Here is a 22,385-nt window from a genome sequence, read left to right as displayed (position 1 = left end):
GGCTCAACAGTACTGCATATAAGGTGTTTGACTTACTTGTGATACACCTGAAAACACATACAGACCCCCTGAGCACTACCAACAGTGACCCCTGAACACAAAGCCTGGGGGCAGAAGGGTATTGCCCTAAAAGTAAATAAAACTAATACTAAAATAAGAAACTTATCCAAATTAAACAAAGTCTTGTTCATGAAAATCAATAAATCCTCATCATGCTTAAAATAGTTTTAATTTTATTTTCATTTCAAGAGACTGGAGATAGTCATCTCTCCCTTGAAACTGCTTTTAAACTTATTGCAAAAATATTGTAAAACATATTGCAAAATATAGCTGCAAATTCATCAACTCACACTCTTGCACTTTGGGGCATGCAAGGTCATCAACTCGTGTCTTGGTGATAACACTCATTAACTCAAACAGAGATAGAACACATTTGCTTACAAACAAGGTCTGCTACTTTTTTTTCCTCCATTAAGTCTAAATGTTTTAGATTTTAGTACTTTGATATATGAGTTATACTTTAACATACTAATCGATTAATCTTTTATATAAATACAACTGATGGAAAAAGAAAATAGAAGTTTGATATCATTTTCTGCCAGAATGTCTGTTAAATGGATTTCACTTCTGCTCCTGCTAGAGTTGGGCTGGTACTTCAGTTGTGGGAGTTGTGGAAAGGTGTTGGTGTGGCCCACGGAATACAGCCATTGGATCAACATAAAGACAATCCTGGATGAGCTTGTGAAGAGAGGTCATGAAGTTACTGTTCTTACATCGAAAGCTTCTATTCTTGTTGACCCTACAAAACCAACTTCTTTTAATTTTGAAGTTTTCCCAACACAATATGCTAAAGGTCATCTGGAAGCCATTCTCCAAAGACTCCTTGAGGAATGGATATACAAGATGCCAAAAAATTCATTTTGGTCTTATTATGCAAAAATGGAAGAAATTCTTTGTGAATTTTTTATTGTAATTAAAAATTTTTGTAAAGATCTAGTTCTGAACAAGAAGCTAATGAAAAAATTACAAGAAACAAAGTTTGATGTCATCTTTGCAGATGCTATTGGACCCTGTGGTGAGCTTCTGGCTGAAATGCTTCAAGTCCCTTTAGTATACAGTCTCCGCTTCTCTCCCGGATCTGGACTTGAAAAGTATAGTGGAGGACTTCCCCTCCCACCATCCTATGTACCTGTTGTTCTGTCTGAATTAAGCGACCAAATGACATTCATGGAGAGGGTTAAAAATATGATACATGTGCTTTATTTTGACTTTTGGTACCAGACAGTATGTGACAAGCAATGGGATGAGTTTTATAGTGAAGTTCTAGGTAAGTCATGTTTCAGTGGTAATAAGATGTCTTAAATGTCCTAATATCTTGGTGAGTAAATTTTCCACTTTACCCAGTGTACTATCTCTCTAATCCCTTGAAACAGTGAATTGTTAAATCTGATGAACCTAAACTGACTCATTCGTATTATTCAACATCCATTTTTACATTAGAGTTCCCTCTATTGCAATGGTGTAGTTTTTGACAATCGAATATGACACAGGGAACTTGCCAGGCTCTGCAATAGCATGATTATTATATAATTAATTTTACTCTTGCAAGATTGTTGTTTATTATACTTATTCATAGTGCATCTTCATTTTGCTATTCTCTTTTATTTTTTAAAGCAAACATTAGAAATGTAAAATATGTTCAAGGTGGATATATCTATTAGAAAGTTAATAGATATTAATTTTAATTAAGCTGTACAATTTTATTACAACTCTACTGAAACATTGACGGCATTATTTATCTTTGGTTTCCTTATGTAGTGTTTAAAGTATTTTGCCTGATTATGTGAAGACACCATTCATTTTGGAGAGTGACTTTATTTTAGTCAGTACCAACAACTTTACCTTCTAACAAGTACACAGTCTCTCACTACTATGTAACCACAAATCATCTCTTTCAAGTATAAAATCTTTTTAAAAAAATTAATATAAAAATTCATCTATATTCTTTTAAAATTATATTCACTAAAGAAAGAATCAAAGTTAAGTGTGGCCACTGCTAGGTGTCTGTATTTTGTAAATATTTCCAATATGTTTGCACTATATTTAACATAAAAATAATATGATGGTTTTAACATGAACCAATTTGGTAGTAAATATAATTTTCCCATAACCTCAAATAAAAATAAATCTCTAATTTACTTTAAAATTCTATGGCTAAGGAAATATCTTGTTAAATGTTCTAGCTCGACAACACCAGTGGGAAGGCATTCCTATCAACAACTCTGTGGAACATCAATAGTTTAATGATCTTTACATCTTATGCTGCACAAATTTCAGAATATACAAATACGTATTTTAATTCCTATAGTTTATGTTGAACAATAATTCGTGATTGTGAACAATATAATCATGTGATTTTATTAGACATGAGTGTGTTAAACAGACTGATATAGCACAGGAGCACTGTCATCCCATTGTTTACTGATTTTGCTCAAGAGAGCACCAGTAATGTCTCCATCCTGAGACTTGCAGTTACTGTTTTTGGCATAACGAATACGCCATGTGAGGCTTCCCAGGCACTGCTGTGCGGGCAGGGATATTCTCGGTAGCTTGCTGGGCTCTCTGAGAGGTACGAAGGAATCAAACCCGGGTTGGCGGCATGCAAGGCAAACGCCCTACCTGCTGTGCAATTGCTCCACCCAAACAGACTGACATACAAATAATTATTCCAATAATAAAATTGTTTTATTAAGAAATAGAGAAGAGGGTAGACTGGAGATCACCTTTATGGAGAGACCAATGTCTCTTTAGAATCTCTCCCAGTTCTTCCAGAGGTAAAAACATCCTAACTTTATCTAGAAGATAGAAAGTATGTTAGATCCTCTGCTTTGCTGATATACATGTGTAGGAGTGGATTCTTTCTAGTCATAAACATTTTAGGTGTTTCTGTTTGTTTGGGAGTCACACCCAGCTGTGCTCAGGGATTACTCCTGGTTCCAGGCACAGGAAGTACCAAAGGACCATACGAAGAGATGTGGATCACTCAGGAAATATCATGTGAGAGGCGAGTGGCCTACACTTTGTATGCTGTACATTTCTCCAGCCCGAGTCATAAACATTTTAAATTCATTATTCATTTACTAATTTTCACAAGTTTTTTCCACTTTACCAAAGGCAAATATACATGATGATGATCATCATCATCCCCTTGATCATTGTATTTCTCAAGCAGTCTCAGTATGTCTCCATTCGTCTTAGCCCTGAGAATTTAGAAGCCTATCTCTACTCATCCTTCCCAACAATGCCACAGTAGAGGCTTTTTCAGGATCAGGGGAATGAGACCCAGATTGTTACTGTTTTTGACATATGAATACATCATGGGGAGTTTGTGAGGCTCTCTCATGTGGGCAGGAAATTCTGGGTAGCTTGTCAGTTTCTCCCAGAGGGAGAAGTAGGCTAAAGTAGGCTATAAGCTTCCCAGAGCTTGCTTTTAAGTCTCTAGATGTTGGCTGTTGATAGGACTACACAGCACCAGGGGCAGTCCCTGGATGCGATACTAGAAAATGGAAAATCAGGGATGAAGAGAACCAGTCCTGATCCGAGCAGGCTTGGAGGTCTCAGCCCCAGGTCCCACACACCTGGGTTCCTCTGCCGGTACCTTCATACGTGAGACTCATCCAAACTTGTGGAGAGGGGCCTTGAGCATGACTGTGGCTAAGCTCTGGAGGTCTTTGGTCGCTGGGAGGTCCACTCAGAGCTGGGAGGGAAGCTGGAGCCCATCCCCTGGGGGGGCTGCGGGGCAAGATAGCCAGGTGCGTGGGCAAGAGACCGTGTCATTCTCTCCTGGGAACTTGCGTTTTTTAATTTAAGCTTGCTTAAATATACATGAACCACATGCAAATTATAAAAGCATATTATAGCAGTGTCTTAGGAATATTTTTTATCACAGACAATAGAATTGAAACTATAGTATTGAATGAAGAGTGTGTTACATCATTCCAATCGTTCCAAGGTCCATGCGGAATTTTTCCTGGAATATTCACTTTCCAAACTCTCATTCTTTATTGTCTTCCTTTTTTTTTTTTTTTGCCCCTTTTTTCTCTCTCAGGAAAACCCACTTCAGTATCTAATCTGATGAGCAAAGCCGATTTCTGGCTCATTAGAACATACTGGGATTTTCAGTTTCCTCACCCAATCTTACCAAATTTTGAGTTTGTTGGAGGACTGCACTGCAAGCCTGCCAAGCCCCTGCCCAAGGTAAGCCTGGTCCTGTTGTTTTATTTGATTTCACTTTGTAGATTTCTAGTTTTGCAATCTACCTAGATAAGAGAGATACTAACAAGCTAAAATACTTTCAAAGTTATTTGCAGTCATTCCACAATTTATTTGCTAGGGCTGGAGTAATAGTGCAGCGGGTAGGGCGTTTGCCTTGCATGTGGCCAACACGGGTTCAGTTCCTCTGCCCCTCTCAGAGAGCCTGCAATCTACCGTGAGTATCTCCCCTGCACCACAGAGTCTGGCAATCTACTGGCAGTATCTCACCCGCACTGCAGAGCCTGGCATGCTACCCGTGGCATGTTTGATATGTCAGAAACAGTAACGACAAGTCTCACAATGGAGACGTTACTGGTGTCCGCTTGAGAAAATTGATGAGCAATGGGATGACACTGACAGTAACAGATCACTCCTACATTTAAAGATTAAATATTCATTATACATCACTTTAGAATATAGTTTAGTTAGACCAGGATTGCTCTGTCTTACAATAAATGTGTAGCAATATTCAATGCTGTATTGCCAGATAAATCTGTAGCAATTTTCAATGTTTTGTTGTCAGTGAGGCTGGAAAGAATGCACAGCAGGTAAGGCGTTTGTCCTATATGTGGCCGACTCAGGATCAATTCCTCCATCCCTCTCAGAGAGTTCGGTAAGCTACCAAGAGTATCTCACCTGTACAACAGAGCCTGGCAAGCTACCCACAATGTATCTGGGATAATTCTATCCCAATTATCTGGGATAATTTGGCAAAATTCTATATGCCAAAAACAGTAACAACAAGTCTCACAATGGAGATGTTACTGGTGCCCACTCAGGCAAATTGATGAACAACGGGATGACAGTTCCACAGTGTTTCCAGTGAATGGGTAAAGTCGGGAGCAGAGGAAGTAATCTCATCCCGTGCACTGTTGATGGTCTCTTCAGAACCCCATGCCTTGGACTGTTTGTGTTTTCATGATATCATAGATTTTCATATGGTCTCTTCATAATCTCATGGATTCTTTAGCAGTTTCTTCTTTGTTGACGAGTCTGCCCTTCTCTGGGTAAGGCCTTGGATTTCATTATATGGGGGGAATCTCAGTTTCTTCTTTGCAAGCAGTACAAGATTTGTATTTGAAAGGATCTGGTCTTCTTATCTTCTTTAGGGCTAGGAAATTGCTTAAATTTTATTATTTACCAAAATACATTTATGCAGCAGAAGATGGGTGCTACCCGTCTACGGGCAATAGATAGCTTGTAGAATAGGATTCTGGTCATAATTGACTATAAAATTAACACATAGAAAAATGTGTGCTGCATAGGTGCTGTACTTTACCTGTACCAGATCTTCTGGCAAGAGACTGAGGCATGTGATTGCTCAACCTCAATAGATTTTAAACTGGCCTTTGATAAATGTCAACGGTAATCAAAAAGCAATAAAAATAATAATAATAAATTCCCTTAAGATATTTATTTTTGATTCTTGATATGTCAGATTCTGTGTCTCCTCTATGACTATTTTGTGTTATATTAATGAAGGACCTAGGTCCAAAATACAATCCTCCTTCTTTGTTTGCGTTCCCTTTATTGGTTATGGACATACTGAGCAAGACGAGGAATTTATTAGCTGTTTGGATGGTCCAACCCTCTAGCATAATGGGTTGAATGAAACGCCTTTTATTTTGTCAGACAGCAAGGCTTTGAAGGTATAGAACAAAATTTTCTCCAGGGTAATTTTTCATTCTCATAAAAGAGAATTTAAAAGGGAAGATGAAGGAAAATATTTTTTAATTAAATATTATGTGTGAGGTGGAGGAAAGGAAATTCACTCAAAGGGGAATGAAATGTTCCCACTGCCTGACTTGCCTGCCGAGCGCCCAGGTCCTGCCTTCCCAGCATCCCTGCCTGCTGTCCCAGCTTGCCCACTCCTGGACAAATTAGTGTGTCCACGCACCAGGCCCATCAAAAGTTTTTCTAAGATCTTAAACTGTGAAGCCAAGTAATTTATGTGGGCCTTTCTTCCTTCCTGAGAATTGCTTGCAGAGCTATAAATTTTCCCCTTAACACGGTTTTAGCTGCATCCCACAGGTTCTGGTAGCTCGTGTCTTCATTCTCATTTGTTTCCAGGTACCTTCTGATTTCTTCCTTGGTTTCCTTCCTGACTCACTCACTCATTGTTCAACATCGAGTTGTTTAATTTCCAGGTGTTTGATTTGGTTTTCTGCATCTGTACATGATTAACTTCTATCTTCAGTGCATCATGGTTTGAAAAGATAGCTGCTACAATGTCTATCTTGCTAATTCTGTTGAGGTATGTTGTGTGGCCCAGCACATGGTCTACTCTGGAAAATGTTCCATGTTCACTGGAAAACAATGTGTATTCTTTTTGGAGGGATATAACTCCCTGTATAAATTTATTAACGCTCTCTCTTCTATTACTTTTTCAAAGCCAGCATTTCCTTGGTGGGGTTTAATCTTCTTGATCTAGGCAGAGGAGATAGGAGGGTGTTGAAGTCTCCAATTACTATTGTGTTGCTCACAATGTCCTTCTTAATATCCGTTAGCAGTTGTAGGAATTTAGCTGGTGTCTCGTTGGATGCATACATTTAGGAGTGTGATTTCTTCCCAATGTACATATCCCTTGATTAATAAAAAAATGGCCTTCACTATCCCTTTTAATCTTTTTCAACCAGCAATCTATGTTATCCGATACTAGTAATGCCATCCCAGCTTTTTTGAGGGAGTTGTTTGCTCGCAGGATTGTTTTCCGTCCTTTGACTTTGAGCCTGTGTTTGTTCTGGCTATTCAGATGTGTTTCTTGCAGGCAGCAGAATGTTGGGTTCAATATCTAAATCCACTTCACCACTCTGTGTCTCTTAATTGGTGAATTTAGACCATTGACATTGAGAGAAATTATTGTCATGGGATTTTTGCGCCATCTTTTGGTAAGGGTTTGTTGTGTTTGTAGGGGATTTTTTTTTGTCTTACAGTAGTCCCGTTAGTCCTTTTTTTGTGTTTGATTTTTTGCCAATGAATTTCCTGAGCTGTTGTTTATCTGTGAAATAGTGTATGGTTCCTTCGAGTTGAGTGATTGTTTAGCCAGATAAAACTTCTTGGTGAAGCGTTCATTTCATTGAGTTTTTTATGTCCCACGACTGCCTTCAGGGTTGGAGGGTTTCCTCTGACAGGTTTGTTGTGAATCTAAGGGGTGCTCCTTTGTATGTGATTTCCTTCTTTGGCCTTGCTGCTTGCAGTATTGTATCTCTATCCATGACGTCCATCATTCTAACTATGATATATCTTGGAGATTTTCTATTTGGTCTCTTTTAGCTGGCACCATTCAGGCTCCTTCAATCTGGATGCCCCGCATTCTCCAGCTCTGGGAAATTTTCAGCAATAATTTTTTGACTGTGGCTTTTTCATTGGGATTGCTTCCCTGTCCTTCTGGTACTCCAATGATTCTAATGTTGTTCCTCTTGAGACCATCTTCTAGGACTCTGATTCATCCTAGAACTATTTTGAGGTCTCTTCCCATTGCTTGTTGTTGCCTGCAGGCTTCTTGCAGCTCATCTTCAATCTCACTGACTCTGTCTTCCACTGTAGTCATTCTATTGTTGAGGACACCCACTGAGTTTATATATTTCATCTACCGAACACTTCATTCGTGACATTTCTTTTTGTAGCTTTCTTAATTCTGCACTCATTTCTTCCCGTACTTTCTCAGCTATCTGTTGTATTGTTTCTGTCAGGTCCTCCTTTTATTTAATGGATAACTTTTCGATCTTTACGTTGAGCTCATTGAACATCTTCAAATTTTAACACTAAATTATTTATTTCACAGCTGAATTTTGTAGGAAATGCCTATGTAGGCTTTTGGACTCCTTTCATTGTCCTCTCTTTGTGGTGGGATTTTTGCTGTTTCTGTATGTTGTGGTGGTGGTATGGAAGAGGGACCTTCAAGTTCACTATCCCTGTTCCCTTTTGTAGCAGAAAAGGAATCTGAATGGGTTTGGTCAATGGTAGTTACCTTTTTATTTTCCACTTCTAGAACATGTCCTTTCTCTCAGATGTTCCTCTAATACTTAGATGACGCCTCACATGATGCTTTCAGAGAATGTGCTCTTTTACATTGGGCTTTGCACAGGTATTTGTACTCATTGGCGTTTGGGTGAAATTAGGATAGGCTACTGGCTTATTATCCTACTCTTTTTTTGATAGCTAGAATGTTACTCATGCACACAGGTAATGAAGGCTGACATGTAACAAGAAATTGCTTGGTGTTGAGAAAATAAGTGCGGCCGCTGACCCAAAATAGGTCGATCCCTCTTTTCCTAGGCCACGACCCCTGAATATTAGTTCACGACCCTTCCCCACAATTATTGGGTCCGAGAAGCAGGCCAGGACTCCGGCAGGGCGGGTTGAGGGACATCACACACCTGGGCCGAAAGAGAAAAAGGCTACGGTGCTCGGAGTAGACGAGCCGCCAGCCAGGGCAGGAGTCCGGAGGGTGGGGGGAGGCTGGGGTAGTCTGGGTCAGAGAAGCAGGCAGGTCTATGGGAACATCAGGTCAAGGGCAAGTAAGGAATTCTTCTAAAAGGGGAAAAAGGCTACCATCATCAACGTAGCTCATTCAGAATGCCCTTTGCAGAAGAAGGAATAGGGATAGACAACTACAAGGCTCCAACTCTATAGTTTCCTAACAATATGAGGAAACAGCGAAAATCCCCACCATAAAGAGAGGTTGAAGAAAAGATTCCAGAAGCCTCAACAGGGGTTACCCACATATAGGACCTCTCACATAAAGAATTTAGAGAGAAAATCTTCAAGATAGTCCATGTACTCAAAAGCAACCATGGAACAGACATCCAATTAATTAGAGGATAAGAATGAAGCAATGGAATGGTCCACCAAGAAAATTCAAGAAGAAATGAGAGCAGAAATTTCAAAGCTAGGAACAAAAGAGACACAAATAAAGAAATTAGTAGATAAATTAAAAATCTCAGTAGGTGGCCTCAACATTAGCATGGCTACAGCTGACGACAGAATCCGTGAGCTTGAATATGAGCTGCAGAAAGCTTACAGGCAACAACAAATAATGGCAAAAGACCTCAAAATAGCTCTAGAGCTAACTAGAGTCCTAGGGGATGATTTCAAGAGGAACAACCTAAGAATCATTGGAGTACCAGAAGAAAAAGGAAGTAACCTGAATGAAATTCCCAGAGCTGAAGAAGACAGGCATCCAGATCCAAGGACCCCGAAGAGAACCAGCAAAAAGAGACCCAAATAAAAAGACTCCAAGGCATATCATAGTCATAATGATGTATGCTGTGGATAGAGACACAATTCTGCAAGCAGCAAGGTCAAAGAAGGAAATCACATACAAGGAAGCACTAATTAGATTTACAGCAGACTTATCAGAGGAACCCCCCCAAGCCCGATGACAATGGTGGGACATAGTGAAAAAATTCAATGAAGTGAACGCCTCACAAAGAATTCTTTATCTCCTAAACTCTCACTCAAACTCAAAGGAACCATACTCTATTTTACGGATAAACAAAAGCTCGGGAGCTTCATAAACTCAAAACAAAACTTAAAAGAAGGAATAAATGGGCTACTATAAAACAAGGAAAAACCCTACAAGAATCTCAAACCCCACATAAAGATGACACAAAATCCCATGACAATAATCTCTCTCAATGTCAATGGCCTAGATGCACCAATCAAGAGACACAGAGTGGTAAATTGGATTCTAAAACTAAACCCAACATTCTGCTGCCTACAAGAAACACACCTGAACAGTCAGAGCAAACACAGAGCAAAGTGAAAGGATGGAAAACAATCCTGCAAGCAACCACCTCCCACAAAAAAGTTGGGGTGGCCATACTAGTATAGAACAACATAGATTTCAGATTGAAAAAGATTAGAAGGAACAGCAAAGGTCATTTTCAATTTATCAAGGGATATGTACAACAGGAATAAATCACATTCCTAAACATATTTGTACCTAAGGATTGACTGGCCAAATACTTAAAACAAATCCTACCAGACTTTAAGGAGAACATTGCTAGCAGCACAATAGTAGTTGGAGAATTCAACACCACCAGCAATGACCAGAAACTCTCCCAAGGAAGAGATACAAATGGCCAAAAGGCACATGATAAAATTCTCTTCATCACTAATCATCAGGAGATGCAAATCAAAACAACTATGATATTTGTAGTTGTTTCACACAATAGTCTCAGACCACAGAGACTAGCACACATCCAAAAGAACAAAAGCAACCGCTGTTGGAGAGGATGCGGAGAGAAACTGAACCTTCTACCCTGCTGGTGGGAATGCCAACTGGTTCAGCCCTTTTGGAAAACAATATGGACGCTACTCAAAAAATTACATCCCATTTGACCCAGTAATACCACTCTTGGGAATATACCCCAGAGAAGCAAAAAAGTATAGTTGAAATGTCATCTGCACTTATATGTTCACCGTAGCACTGTTTAATATAGCCAGAATTTGGAAAAAACCTGAGTGCCTGAGAACAGATGACTGGTTAAAGAAACATTGGTATATCTATACAATGGAATCCTGTGCAGCTTTTAGAAAAAATGAAGTAATGAAGTTTGCATATATGAAGTTTGCATATATGAAGTTTGCAAGTATCATGCTAAGTGAAATGAGTCAGAAAGAGAGAGACAGACATAGAAAGATTGCGCTCCTCTGTGGAATATGAAATAACAGAGAAAGAGACTAACACCCAAGAATAGTAGAAATAAGTACCAGAAAATTGACTCCATGGCTTGGAAGCCGGCCTCACATGCATGGGGAAAAGACAGCTCAGAGAGATAAAGGAACACCAAGTATAATGTGGTTGGAGAACCTGCTTTGGAAAGGAGATGCGTGCTGAAAGTAGACTATAGATTGAACACAATGGCCACCCAATACCCCCATTGCAAACCACAACACCCAAAAAGAGAGAGAGAACAAAATGGAATGCCCTGCCATAGAGGCGGGATGGGGTGTTGGAGATGGGATTGGGGGGTGGGAGGGATGCTGGGTTCATTGGTGGTGGAGAATGGCCACTGGTGGAGGGATGGGTTCTTGAGCATTGTATGATGGAAAAACAAGCATGAAAATGAGTAAATCTGCACCTCACGGTGATTCACTAATTAAAAAATAAAAATAAACAAATTTAAAAATAAATATTTTTTTTTTAAAAAAGGGAAAGAGAGCATCCTTACAAAAGAGTGGGTAGATCCCTAATAAAGGGAAAAAAAAATAATCACTACAAGTTGGAGTGTGCAAGTGAACCCAAATGTACTGCACAGTGGAACAGGAAACTGGGACACACTAGAGAGGAACATATCAGTTTTCGTGGTGGGCAGGGGCTCAAAACTGGACCTGTACATCTCCTCATATGTTCTGAAACATCATAACATCCTGTTATCAAACTTTATGAATAATTCCTTCTGAAAACTTCGAGAAATACAGGGTCAACGGAAACCCAGAGCCAGGAACTAATCAACAGCCACCCTGACATAACCAAATATAGGGAAACAAAAGGCAGAAGAGCAAATGAAGCCTCTAAAAGAAAAATCCAGTGAGCTTCCAAGGATATCCCAGTAGGGCCCCTTTCCCGTTAAGGAAATTCTATATTCTGTTGTTGCTTTTCACTCCTTCCATTCTAATCTGTCTGCAAGAGCACAAAAACCTAGAAAAGTACACCCTAAAACAGGTTTGTAACACAGCAGTTTATTATATAGACACTTTAAGATCCCTTAGATTGGGGCTTTTGGGACAAATCAGAATCCTTTGCTAGGACTTTGTTAAGGAAAAATACTAGTTTCCATTAAGAATTTCAATATGGTAATTGTTCCTAATGAATCTTCACCTGATGGGTCTATGTATAAGTTGTGGTCCTAGGTTTGAATTATTCTTCCCCCTAGGGCTGTGGCAGGAACTTCCAAACATTATTTTGGTATTTTCTGACCTTCTAAAATTTTGGGGCCAAGACCAGGTCTACTTTGAGACTTTATAAGAAAAAAATGGAAGTAATTTTTTTCTTTTTTTTTTTCTTTTTGGGTCACACCCGGTGATGCTCAGGGGTTACTCCTGGCTCTGCACTCAGGAATGACTCTTGGCAGTGCTCAGCGGACCATATGGGCTGCTGGGAATCAAACCCAAGTCGGCTGTTGCTCTACCCCCTGTGCTATTGCTCCAGCCCCAGTAATTTTTCTTCTAATAATGGAGGGAAAGATAAATATCTGTATAATCACAATACACAATTCTAATAGTAATTTTCATTATTAATATTCCTAAACTTGATTTAAAACCACATCAATAATGTAAATAAGTCTTGGTTTTAGCATATTAAGATAGTTTTTCTCTGAAGTATTTTTGTTTCCATTTATTAGATTATCCCACAATATGTATGCTACCTCTGAAAGTAAAAAGATATATGGCAAATTATACCCTGATTTTTTAAAAGGTTAGAATGTTAACTTCATTATATCCACAATTAAATTTTATTGACAAATATAATCAGAGATTAAAAATTACTGAGTTGTGTAAAACATCAAATATTGAGATTATTCTAAATAACCAAAAGGAATTTATAACACTTTATATTTATATACACATTATAAAATATTTATGCAATTGTATGGAATGAAGACATCAAAGGATGGAATTCTCTAAATATTTATGTATATGCATATTTTATTATAAAACATAATGAACAGCAGCATAAAAACACATTTTTATAAAGAGCTTATTTCTAGGGAATATAAATAACACATTTTTTCTTTCTGGTGCTTTTTTGAATTTTTCCAAATGTTCTTATGCCGTGGATCAGCTATTTTTTTACAAAGATGTCTGAGTTTAATTATTGGTATAGGTTTCTAGGATCACACAGATTTTCGTGTTAACCATAGAAAAGTTCAGTGAACAATATTGCCAGTATGAAATTATACTTTTGCCAAATCATTTGTATTGATAATTGCTTTTAGTGTGCTTACTTTAGTGTGACACTAAGTAGCAATGACTAAAAAGAAATCATCCCTGCCTACAACACATGTCACTGTCATTGTTATCCCATTGCTCATCGATTTGTTCGAGCGGGCACCAGTAATGTCTCTCATTGAGAGACTTATTGTTACTGTTTTTGGCATATCCAATATGCACAGGTAGCTTGCCAGGCTCTGGCGCGCGGGCTAGATACTCTCCGTAGCTTCCCGGACTCTCCGAGAGGGGCGGAGGAATCGAACTCAGGTCGGCCATGTGAAATGCAAACGCCCGACCACTGTGCTATCGCTCCAGCCCTACAACGCATGAATTAACATAAATGATTTATGATAATTATGAGAAAATATGACTATAAATGAAATTTGTTCCTACTGTGTTCCTCTGCCGAAAATCTATAATAACAATTACAAAAGTATATACAGTCTCAGAATATTTCCTAAGCTTATCTGCTCCCTTCCACTTCCCATTATTTCTAATACATTGATTATAACAATTAATTTATAAAAATAAAAACAAATTTGATATCATGCCAAATAAATTTCAAATAAAATCATTATATAGTCTAGCAATATTTTGCTATGCATCCAAAAAATTTAGTGAGATATTTTAAAACCTAACTTCTTTGCATTTTTATGAACAAATTACAAAAAGGGGAAGCAAACCAGTTATTCTGAACAGACAAAACAAAATAATATACACATGTACAATAATATATCTTTGAGAATTAGAAAGGGAAGACATCCTAACACATTCTTATCATGAATGAATATTCAGGACCAATTTCAGGTGACGAAAACAAAAATCTCTTATGAGGTATCTGGACATCAAAACTTACAAACAAGTAGAATGCTCATTAACACGGAATGATGATGGATAAATGGAAATTATTGTTCTATGGTTTAGATTCCAGTTGTATTAATAAGAAGATGCCTGGAGGTTATTTACATAAATGTGGAAATATAAATAATACCAACACTTGCGAATTGCTTCTTTAGAATGACAATGTACAAATGTAATCTTGTTCAGTCTCTGTGGAAAATAGCATTGAACCTTTGTAGGAAAAAATAAGACATGTACAAATGCAGTCTTGTTCAGTCTCTATGGAAAACAGAATTGAATCTTTGTAGGAAAAAAAACTTAAGCTTAAGTTGTTATATGATCTACAGATTTTAATTTATTAACATATAACCCAAGAACATGAAAAATTTATTCAAAAAGTATGCACACCTATGTCCCTGGGCCCTCTACTTAAAGTAGTCAAAATATAAAAACAAACCCTGTCCACTGAAGGTTGAATGGATAAAGAAGTTGGGGTTTATAGACATAATGAAGTACTTCTCAGCTATTAGAATAGGTGAAACCTTTTGTTACAACTTAGATGGAGCTAGAGAGGGTTATGTTAAACAAACTTATTCAGAGAAAGAACAAAAACTGATGACTTCATGCATGTGGCATACAAAGAAATGAATAAAAAGCATGGAAAGTATGTATTTGCAACAAAGTTTTGGACTTTGAAACAGAATTGAGATGACCAGTTGGTGGTAGAAGAGGGAAGAGGAGTGGAGCTGAGTAAACGTGACTCTAGGACAGTGATTAAACAATGATGGCGAGCAGTAATTATACCAAACGCACAAAAAACGCAAACACGATTTCTACCTTCTTGTCTCAACTACCGGAAAAAGGGGGAATTTCTAAGCTGGCAAATTTCATGTCTTGAGTATTCCACCATACTTTTTAAAGGTCATAAACAATTTCTAAAATGCTTGATGTTCTCTCCTTATACTATTTTTGTATCAATTCTTTTAATATTGTTTGATATTATGTGTCCTTCAATAATGGGACAAATTCTTGTATTACAGGACATGGAGGAGTTCGTCCAGAGCTCTGGAGAAAATGGTGTTGTGGTGTTTACTCTGGGGTCAATGGTCAGTAACATGCCCGAGGAGAGAGCCAATGTGATTGCATCAGCTCTTGCCCAGATTCCACAAAAGGTTAGGTAATAGTAACACACAATGTGTAACAAAAAACTAACAATGTGTCTGCTAAATCTGTATAAATCTATATAAAAATAATACATGAATGCTCAATTGTGATAAGTCTGATTTATCTTATATATCTTATATATACATCAATTCTAACAAAAATGTATATGACACTTGCTAAAGTTATAAAAGCGGTATTTTTCAACCATAATAACTTGACATTAACGTTGAGATATATTTTATGGATAAAGTTAGGTGAATGGTTAATATAATAACATTTTGGGATAGGAACAGAAATACCAAATTCTTTTCTGTCATTTGTACGCTTTAGCAGAAAATATGACAAGATAAAGCACGGCAGATGTTATCAGAAACATAGCATTAATCAATGATTAATTACAGGACATGGAGGAGTCCTGTATTTTATCAGTAGTTGTGTTTTGAAACACAACTACTAATGTTACTCAGAGTGAAATTTATGAATACAGAAATCAGCATTACAGGGGATGGAGCAATACTACAGAGGGTAGACCGTTTGCCTTGCATGTGGCTGACCCAGGTTTGATTCTCAGCATCCCATATGGTCCTCTAAGCACCGCCAGGGGTGATATCTGAGTGCAGAGCCAGGAGTAATTCTTGTCCCTTGCCAGGTGTGACCCATAAAGCAAAAAAAAAAAAAAATCAGCATTACATAGCTTCTTTCAAATCTCAAGATAGCTATAATTGTTTAGAAGATGAAGGTAAGAGAGGAGTATTAAAAAAAAGTCAATAAAATTATGCCTACTCTTCGAAAACTGAAGATGTACTCCACACCACAAACCTTTTAAAATTTATTTATTTATTTATTTATTTATTTATTCATTTATTCATTTGGGCTGGGGGCCACACCCAGTGGTGCTCAGGGCTTATTCCAGGCTCTCACTCAGGAATCACTCCTGGAGAGGCTTGGGGGATTTTCTGTAGTGCCAGGGATTGAACACAGGTCAGTTACATGCAAGTAAGTGCCCTGCCTACAATACTATCAATCCAGCCCCAACATGTACTTTTTTAGTCTATTACCTTATATTATTCTTGCTTGCATCTGTGTTTATATTTGAAAAGGATATAAAGTCACTTAAACATGCGCATGCAAGCAAAGGTCTTTCATTTGTTTACTATAATTCAGAGTTTAAGAATTTCTGGGTAATTTCCCAAATAAAAATCTGTTGGTAATGTACATAAAGGTTTTTGGCTATACGTATTTGAACTGATACCTATTTAATAAATTATATTTATGCTATAATGGTTAGTGGTTGCTATAATGGTAAATGGAATGAAGTGGTGACAATTCTAGGATGTTTCTCTGGTTATTCCATTATTTATTGCCAATTCCTCTCCTTTACTATGAGAATGTCCAAGCACAAAATATGTAATGATGTATTTTTTAAAGTTTTCTTGAACTGAGATACACACTTACAAAGTTGTTCATGATAAGGCTTTTGTCATACAATATGTAACAATATTCTGGACTCATAAAAAAATTACTTCCTGAGAATTTTTTCTTATACAGTGCCAGTAGTGAGCAAGCAAAATGCAGTGCATTTTCCAAACTAAAATTATTTTATAAAAAATCATTATTTATTTAACTAATTTATATTATGGACCAACTATTTAAAATCATACGATATAAATTTCCGATAAAACAGTTTATCAGAAGGTATATTTAAGTAAATTTCTTTCTGTAACCCTGTGGGAAAAAAAGTTGTCTTATATGACATTGAGAGATAATTATAATAAATACCTAACAATAAATAGGTAGTTCTTACTAATTTCATGCATTCTCTAAATTGAATTACAAAGTTTATTATTGATAATATCTTCTGTTAAATGGCTCTGTGAAAAACACCATTATTATATGCACATTTTTAATACAAATATAAGCACACAGTAAATCCATTTATTTTGGGGAGCAGGGCACACTCAGTGAGGCTCAAGGACTATTCCTAGTTCTGTTCTCAGGGATCACCCCCGGCAGTACTTGGGAGGGCAGAGGGGGTACATAAGGGATGCTGATGATTAAACCTCATTGAACCTCATTGTTCATTGTATGCAAGTTAAAAGCCTTATCCACTGTACTATTACCCTACTTACGTGTCTTCTATAGAAGAAAGGTATAGAATCTCTTGTGGGTTTTGCATTTAAACATACTGTAATTTTGACAATTGACTAGTAGATTAACACATTTTCTAAATATTCACAGGTTATATGGAGATTTGATAGCAAGACGCCAGATACTTTAGGGGCAAATACTAGGCTGTATAAGTGGATCCCCCAGAATGACCTTCTTGGTAAGTTTCTGAAACATTAATATTGATATGCAAGTAATTCCAAATGGATTGTCAATACACAAGGAAACAAAATTATTATGTATTTATTAGCTAAAAATAACCAGTATATACTTACTTATTATATGCTTTCTTATTATATAGGCACTTGCTATTATTTTCAAAGAACTCAATGGAAATTCAGTTATCACTAATATTATGTCACAACTCTAATGCTTAGTTGCCCATTATGTAGTTTTGAATATATTTAGAGAGCTAAATAAAAACACATGGTTTAAATATTTTCATAGAAAAATTGATGACTGAAAGTAAAGCACAAAGAGTCCGGGAATTTAATTTGAAGGACTGGTGTGCATGACTCAACGCTCAACGCTCTGTGTTTGGTCCCGACATCACATGAGCACCAGACCCTGTTGAATGAAGCCCTGAAAGAAACCACGATCCCAGTACTGCCGCACCTCTTACCAGGCACAGAATCTTCAGGCCCTTGCTACCTAGCCAAGCATCAGGAGACCCGGAATTTAATTAATTATTTTTTAAAGTACAAATAAAAACCACATTGAAAGATGGTACAATTAGAAAATGTTCTTTGCCTCTGTGTGTCCAACATATTTTGTACCCTTGTTTCACATTAAATAACAAAAATATTTAAAGATAAACCAAAGTAATGACAAACTGCCTATTCATGCCATGTGCATGACTATTCATGTCTTGACCATGACCAATCTCATCAGTTATGCCAAAGTAAATTAATCTGTAGTTTTTATAGTAAAATTACTCTGAATCTCTAAGGCAGAACTATGACGTTTTATTATTCTAACAACACTGAAAATAGGCTCTTGTGAGCTATGAATAGGATTTAGTGGCATATTTGCTCTCCAATGTCTGTCCAATGCCCTAATTTTTAATCCTGCCTGGCCTTTCTAAAGACATGGTTTATGACTCAGTATATTTTTATACCCACTACATTTTCATTTACTTATTTTTTCATCAGGCAAAAACATGAAAACCAGATTAATAATTAATATACGGCCTGGAGAAAAACAAAGAAGTCACAACTCACTTGGGTTCAATCCACAGCACTGATATGATCCTCTGAGCTGTGGCAGGGGTGATCCCTGAGCGAACAGCCAGGAGTAAGCTCTGAGAACTACCCTGTGTGGAAAAAAAAAAACTTACAAAACACACCCTTTTCATTTTATTTGTTCACCTGAAAAACTTGGTTTTATTTTGTAACTGAAAGCAAATAGGCATTCTTCATTTCTTTATCTATTAAACTAAAATATTCCAGCTCTGCCATCTGAAAAATACATTTTATTGTCTTGTTTCATCCTTTCATTTCATTACCCAGATTCATGATTGTTTCCTAAAATTTGCTTGATTTTAGGTCATCCCAAAACCAAAGCTTTCATCACTCATGGTGGGACCAACGGCATCTATGAGGCAATTTACCACGGGGTGCCTATGGTGGGCATTCCCCTGTTTGCGGATCAGCCCGATAACATCGCTCATATGCAGGCCAAGGGGGCAGCTGTCAGGGTGGACTTTGAAACAATGTCAAGCTCAGATTTGCTCAATGCATTGAAGACAGTCATCAATGATCCTTCGTGAGTATCACAACATTTTAATAGAGAATATCTATACATGGGTGATTTTCTCAGTTGTACACCTTATGTTAGCTTCAGGGGTTAATTAAGAAATTGCTAACATGACTAAATCCATAATAAGTGAGCTATTTTCCTCAAACATTCATGAAAAGCATGCATTTTAGCCCCATTGACTTTGAGGTAAGTGATTATTGCAACAATTTGCTCTGTGAACATATATAAAGATCCTTTAGGTAATTGTAAGAGATCAGTTTTACAACTACTGCAAAAATCAAAGAAGTAAAAACTAAGAACATAATGTATCACTGTCTGTATCACTGTAATCCCATTGCTCATTGATATGCTTCAGCGGGCACTAGTAATGTCTCCATCGTGAGAATTATTTTATTGTTTTAGCATAGCAGCAAATATTACTTTAAGCCAAAGTCAAAATTTTGGAGCTTTTAATACTACTTTGTCTTAATTAATAACTTTGATTATTATTATATTAAAAGGTTTCAACAGAGAAATATTTTACATAGTATCCAACTAAGTACATGCAATAATGTATGTACTATGTTACAGAGAGAAAATTATCACTCTGACCTAAGTTTTGGACATTTTCAAAAACCCATAAAAATATTACTTTTTCAACTATAATATTTTTACCACTTCCACAAGTCAGGCATTAATCTATCCTTCGTCTCTATCAATTATGTTATTATGTGCATGTCATACAGAATATATAATCTTATGTAAAAAACTCTTTCACTTAATATACTTTATTTTTTTATTCATGTGATAATTATGCATTGCTAGAAAGTAGTGTTTCCAGTCTAGGAGATAGTACAGTAGTAAGGTGCTTGCTCTGCATGTTGTCTACCTGGGTTTGATACTTTCCACCCATATACTTTATTGAGGAATCCTGATCCCTGAGTGCAGAGCCAGATGGAAGGCTTAAGCATCACTGGTTGTGAACAAAACCCCAAGGCAAAACATAAGTGAAACAAACTAAACAGTAGTGTATGGTCAAGATTATTCATTTCAGAGAGAAATTGGGTGTAGGTTTCTTTTCACCAGTGACAAAACAACTCTAAAACAGTTCATCTATAAATGACAAACCAGCATTAATATAAAAATTCATTTCCACTAAAGACATACTTAGCTCCAATAATGTTGAATATAATTTCCTCTAATAGACTTGATATTACATCTTACAATCCATTTCATTTATAATTTCTTTCAAACTATAAAATTCCAATGTAAGTATTCTATCAATGAAGATCGCCCAAATGTTGTATTGCATCTGTAAGCCAACAATTTTACTTTGATTCATATATATGACAGTTGAAAGTCCCTTGGGGTAAACAGTTTTTGTTTATTGAATCAACATGTGGAAAGTTACAAAGCTTTCAGGATTAAGTCTCAGTTATACAATGCTCGAACATCCATCCCTTCACTAGTGCATATTTACTGGGGAATTTCACTTCTCTCAATGTGCCCTTTGGGGCTCTTCCTTAGGTATAAGGAGAATGCCATGAAACTAAGGGCAATTCAACGAGATCAGCCAGTGAAGCCTCTGGACAGGGCGGCCTTCTGGATCGAGTTCGTCATGCGCCACAAAGGAGCCAAACACCTGCGGCCCGCCTCCCACGACCTCACCCTGCTCCAGTACCACTCTCTGGACGTGATCGGCTTCCTGCTGGCCTGCGTGGCAGCTGCCCTGTGGCTCATCACCAAATGCTGCCTGTGCTGTTGCCGGTTGTTTTCTAAAGCAGGGAAGAAGGAAAAGAGGCACTAGTTGCATTGAGGCCCGAAGCTGTTCTCTCTTATAGAGAGGACCCCTCCAGTTTGTTTCAGAGAGAAGAGGGTACAGGTTTCTATTCACTGGTGACAAAATTATTCTCATGTTAAGTTGTTATGTCAAACTGTGCTTTCAAACTTTTTCCCTCCATTTGAGGTCAGAAATATGTGATTTTAAGAAAAAAGAAACAGCATTCAATAAGTGAAAATAAAATGTATGCTTAGATATTGAAATGAATTGATTCCATTTTTTTAAAATGTATAAAATAGCATTGAGCCAAAATGATGTTTAGTTATAAGGTTTGTCACAGGTCTTTTCCATACAACTCCACTATAAAAGAGGTACACTATTGAGGAAATCACTTGTCACTTGTCATCACTTATCATCCCGTTTATCTTCGATTTGCTCTAGTGGGCGCCAGTAACATCTCCATTCATCCCTGTTGCATGCTAGAGTAGCCCAATGGTATCTGCTCCCTCCAGGAACACGAAGAGCCTCAAACTGTTCATTCAGGGTATTGACGATGAAGTGTGACCATCTCGTTGGTGGTCGACCACCCAGTCTTTTGACGTCCCTCGAAATCCAGTCAGTAACAGCTATAGTCCAGCAGTCGTCTCTAAAACGCATCACGTGTCCAGCCTACCTTATTTTCAATGGCTTGGCGTAAGAGACATTGTCCCTGATTCTGGGTCGTCAGCAGAGGTTGGAACTCCTGATTCCTTCTCTCACTTGAGTGACACATGATACTCCAAGCATAGCTCTTTCCATTCCTCTTTGGGAGACCAAATAGCGTTCTCATCCTATTTGCGTAGGGCCAAGATTTCTTAGGCATATCTTAGTGCAGGAATTAAGGAAATTAGAAGGAATAAAGTGCAATGGTAGAATATTGTTAAATAAAAAACGGTTTATTTAACGTTTCTCAAATCAATCTAGTGGTGCACATAACAACAACAAAATGGCATACACATTTAATGCCAGGAAAAACTGAAAACTAAACAGCAAGCAATTAAACTTTTAAAATGCTGATGAATAGGTTATTTATAGAAACAAAAAAATTTCAATTATCTACAAACTAATTAAAGATATCTAAATTTTGGAAAGGTGAATATTTCAAAATAGAGTGAAAATATATTTTAAAATTAGTGTCTCCTTAAATTTAGGATATAAGCCTGAAAGTAGTATTGATGGGCTAAAATGTAATTACTATTTTCTTCAGGAAACAGCATACTGTTTTCCACAGAGGTTAAGTTAATTTTTGTAACCATCAACCATATTCTGGTATGTATTTTTCCTTTTATCCTTACCAAAACTGCTTAAGTCTTTGTGTTATAAGCCAATTTTTGATTGATGTCATTGCAACTCTTATTTGCATTTCCATAAAAATAAATGTTTGAATTTTTTTTAATTTTCTTCT

At 37.2% G+C, this 22,385-nt stretch overlaps 1 protein-coding gene across 1 annotated transcript; it reads left to right on the top strand.

Annotated features, from left to right (window-relative positions):
* The first annotated feature begins 596 nt into the window (after positions 1 to 596).
* On the top strand, positions 597 to 22,308 carry LOC101541145 (UDP-glucuronosyltransferase 2B31-like). The gene is made up of 6 exons (XM_055139670.1): positions 597 to 1,327; positions 4,109 to 4,257; positions 15,135 to 15,266; positions 17,497 to 17,584; positions 18,969 to 19,188; positions 20,689 to 22,308. Exons 1-6 carry the CDS (start codon positions 604 to 606, stop codon positions 20,966 to 20,968), a joined length of 1,593 nt encoding a protein of 530 aa, XP_054995645.1. The 5' UTR covers positions 597 to 603; the 3' UTR covers positions 20,969 to 22,308.
* The last annotated feature ends 77 nt before the right edge of the window (positions 22,309 to 22,385 follow it).

This window comes from Sorex araneus, chromosome 5 (genome assembly GCF_027595985.1).
Source record: "Sorex araneus isolate mSorAra2 chromosome 5, mSorAra2.pri, whole genome shotgun sequence".
Classification (NCBI taxonomy): Eukaryota; Metazoa; Chordata; class Mammalia; order Eulipotyphla; family Soricidae; genus Sorex; species Sorex araneus.
Note: the sequence above shows the minus strand (reverse complement) of the source record. Positions and strands in the feature narration are given on the sequence as shown.

Coding starts and splice junctions, on each gene's coding strand:
- LOC101541145 (XM_055139670.1), top strand. CDS start 604: ATGTCTGTTAAATGGATTTCACTTCTGCTCCTGCTAGAGTTGGGCTGG. Junction 1,328..4,108: donor GTTTTATAGTGAAGTTCTAG/GTAAGTCATGTT, acceptor TTTCTCTCTCAG/GAAAACCCACTTCAGTATCT. Junction 17,585..18,968: donor CCCCCAGAATGACCTTCTTG/GTAAGTTTCTGA, acceptor GCTTGATTTTAG/GTCATCCCAAAACCAAAGCT.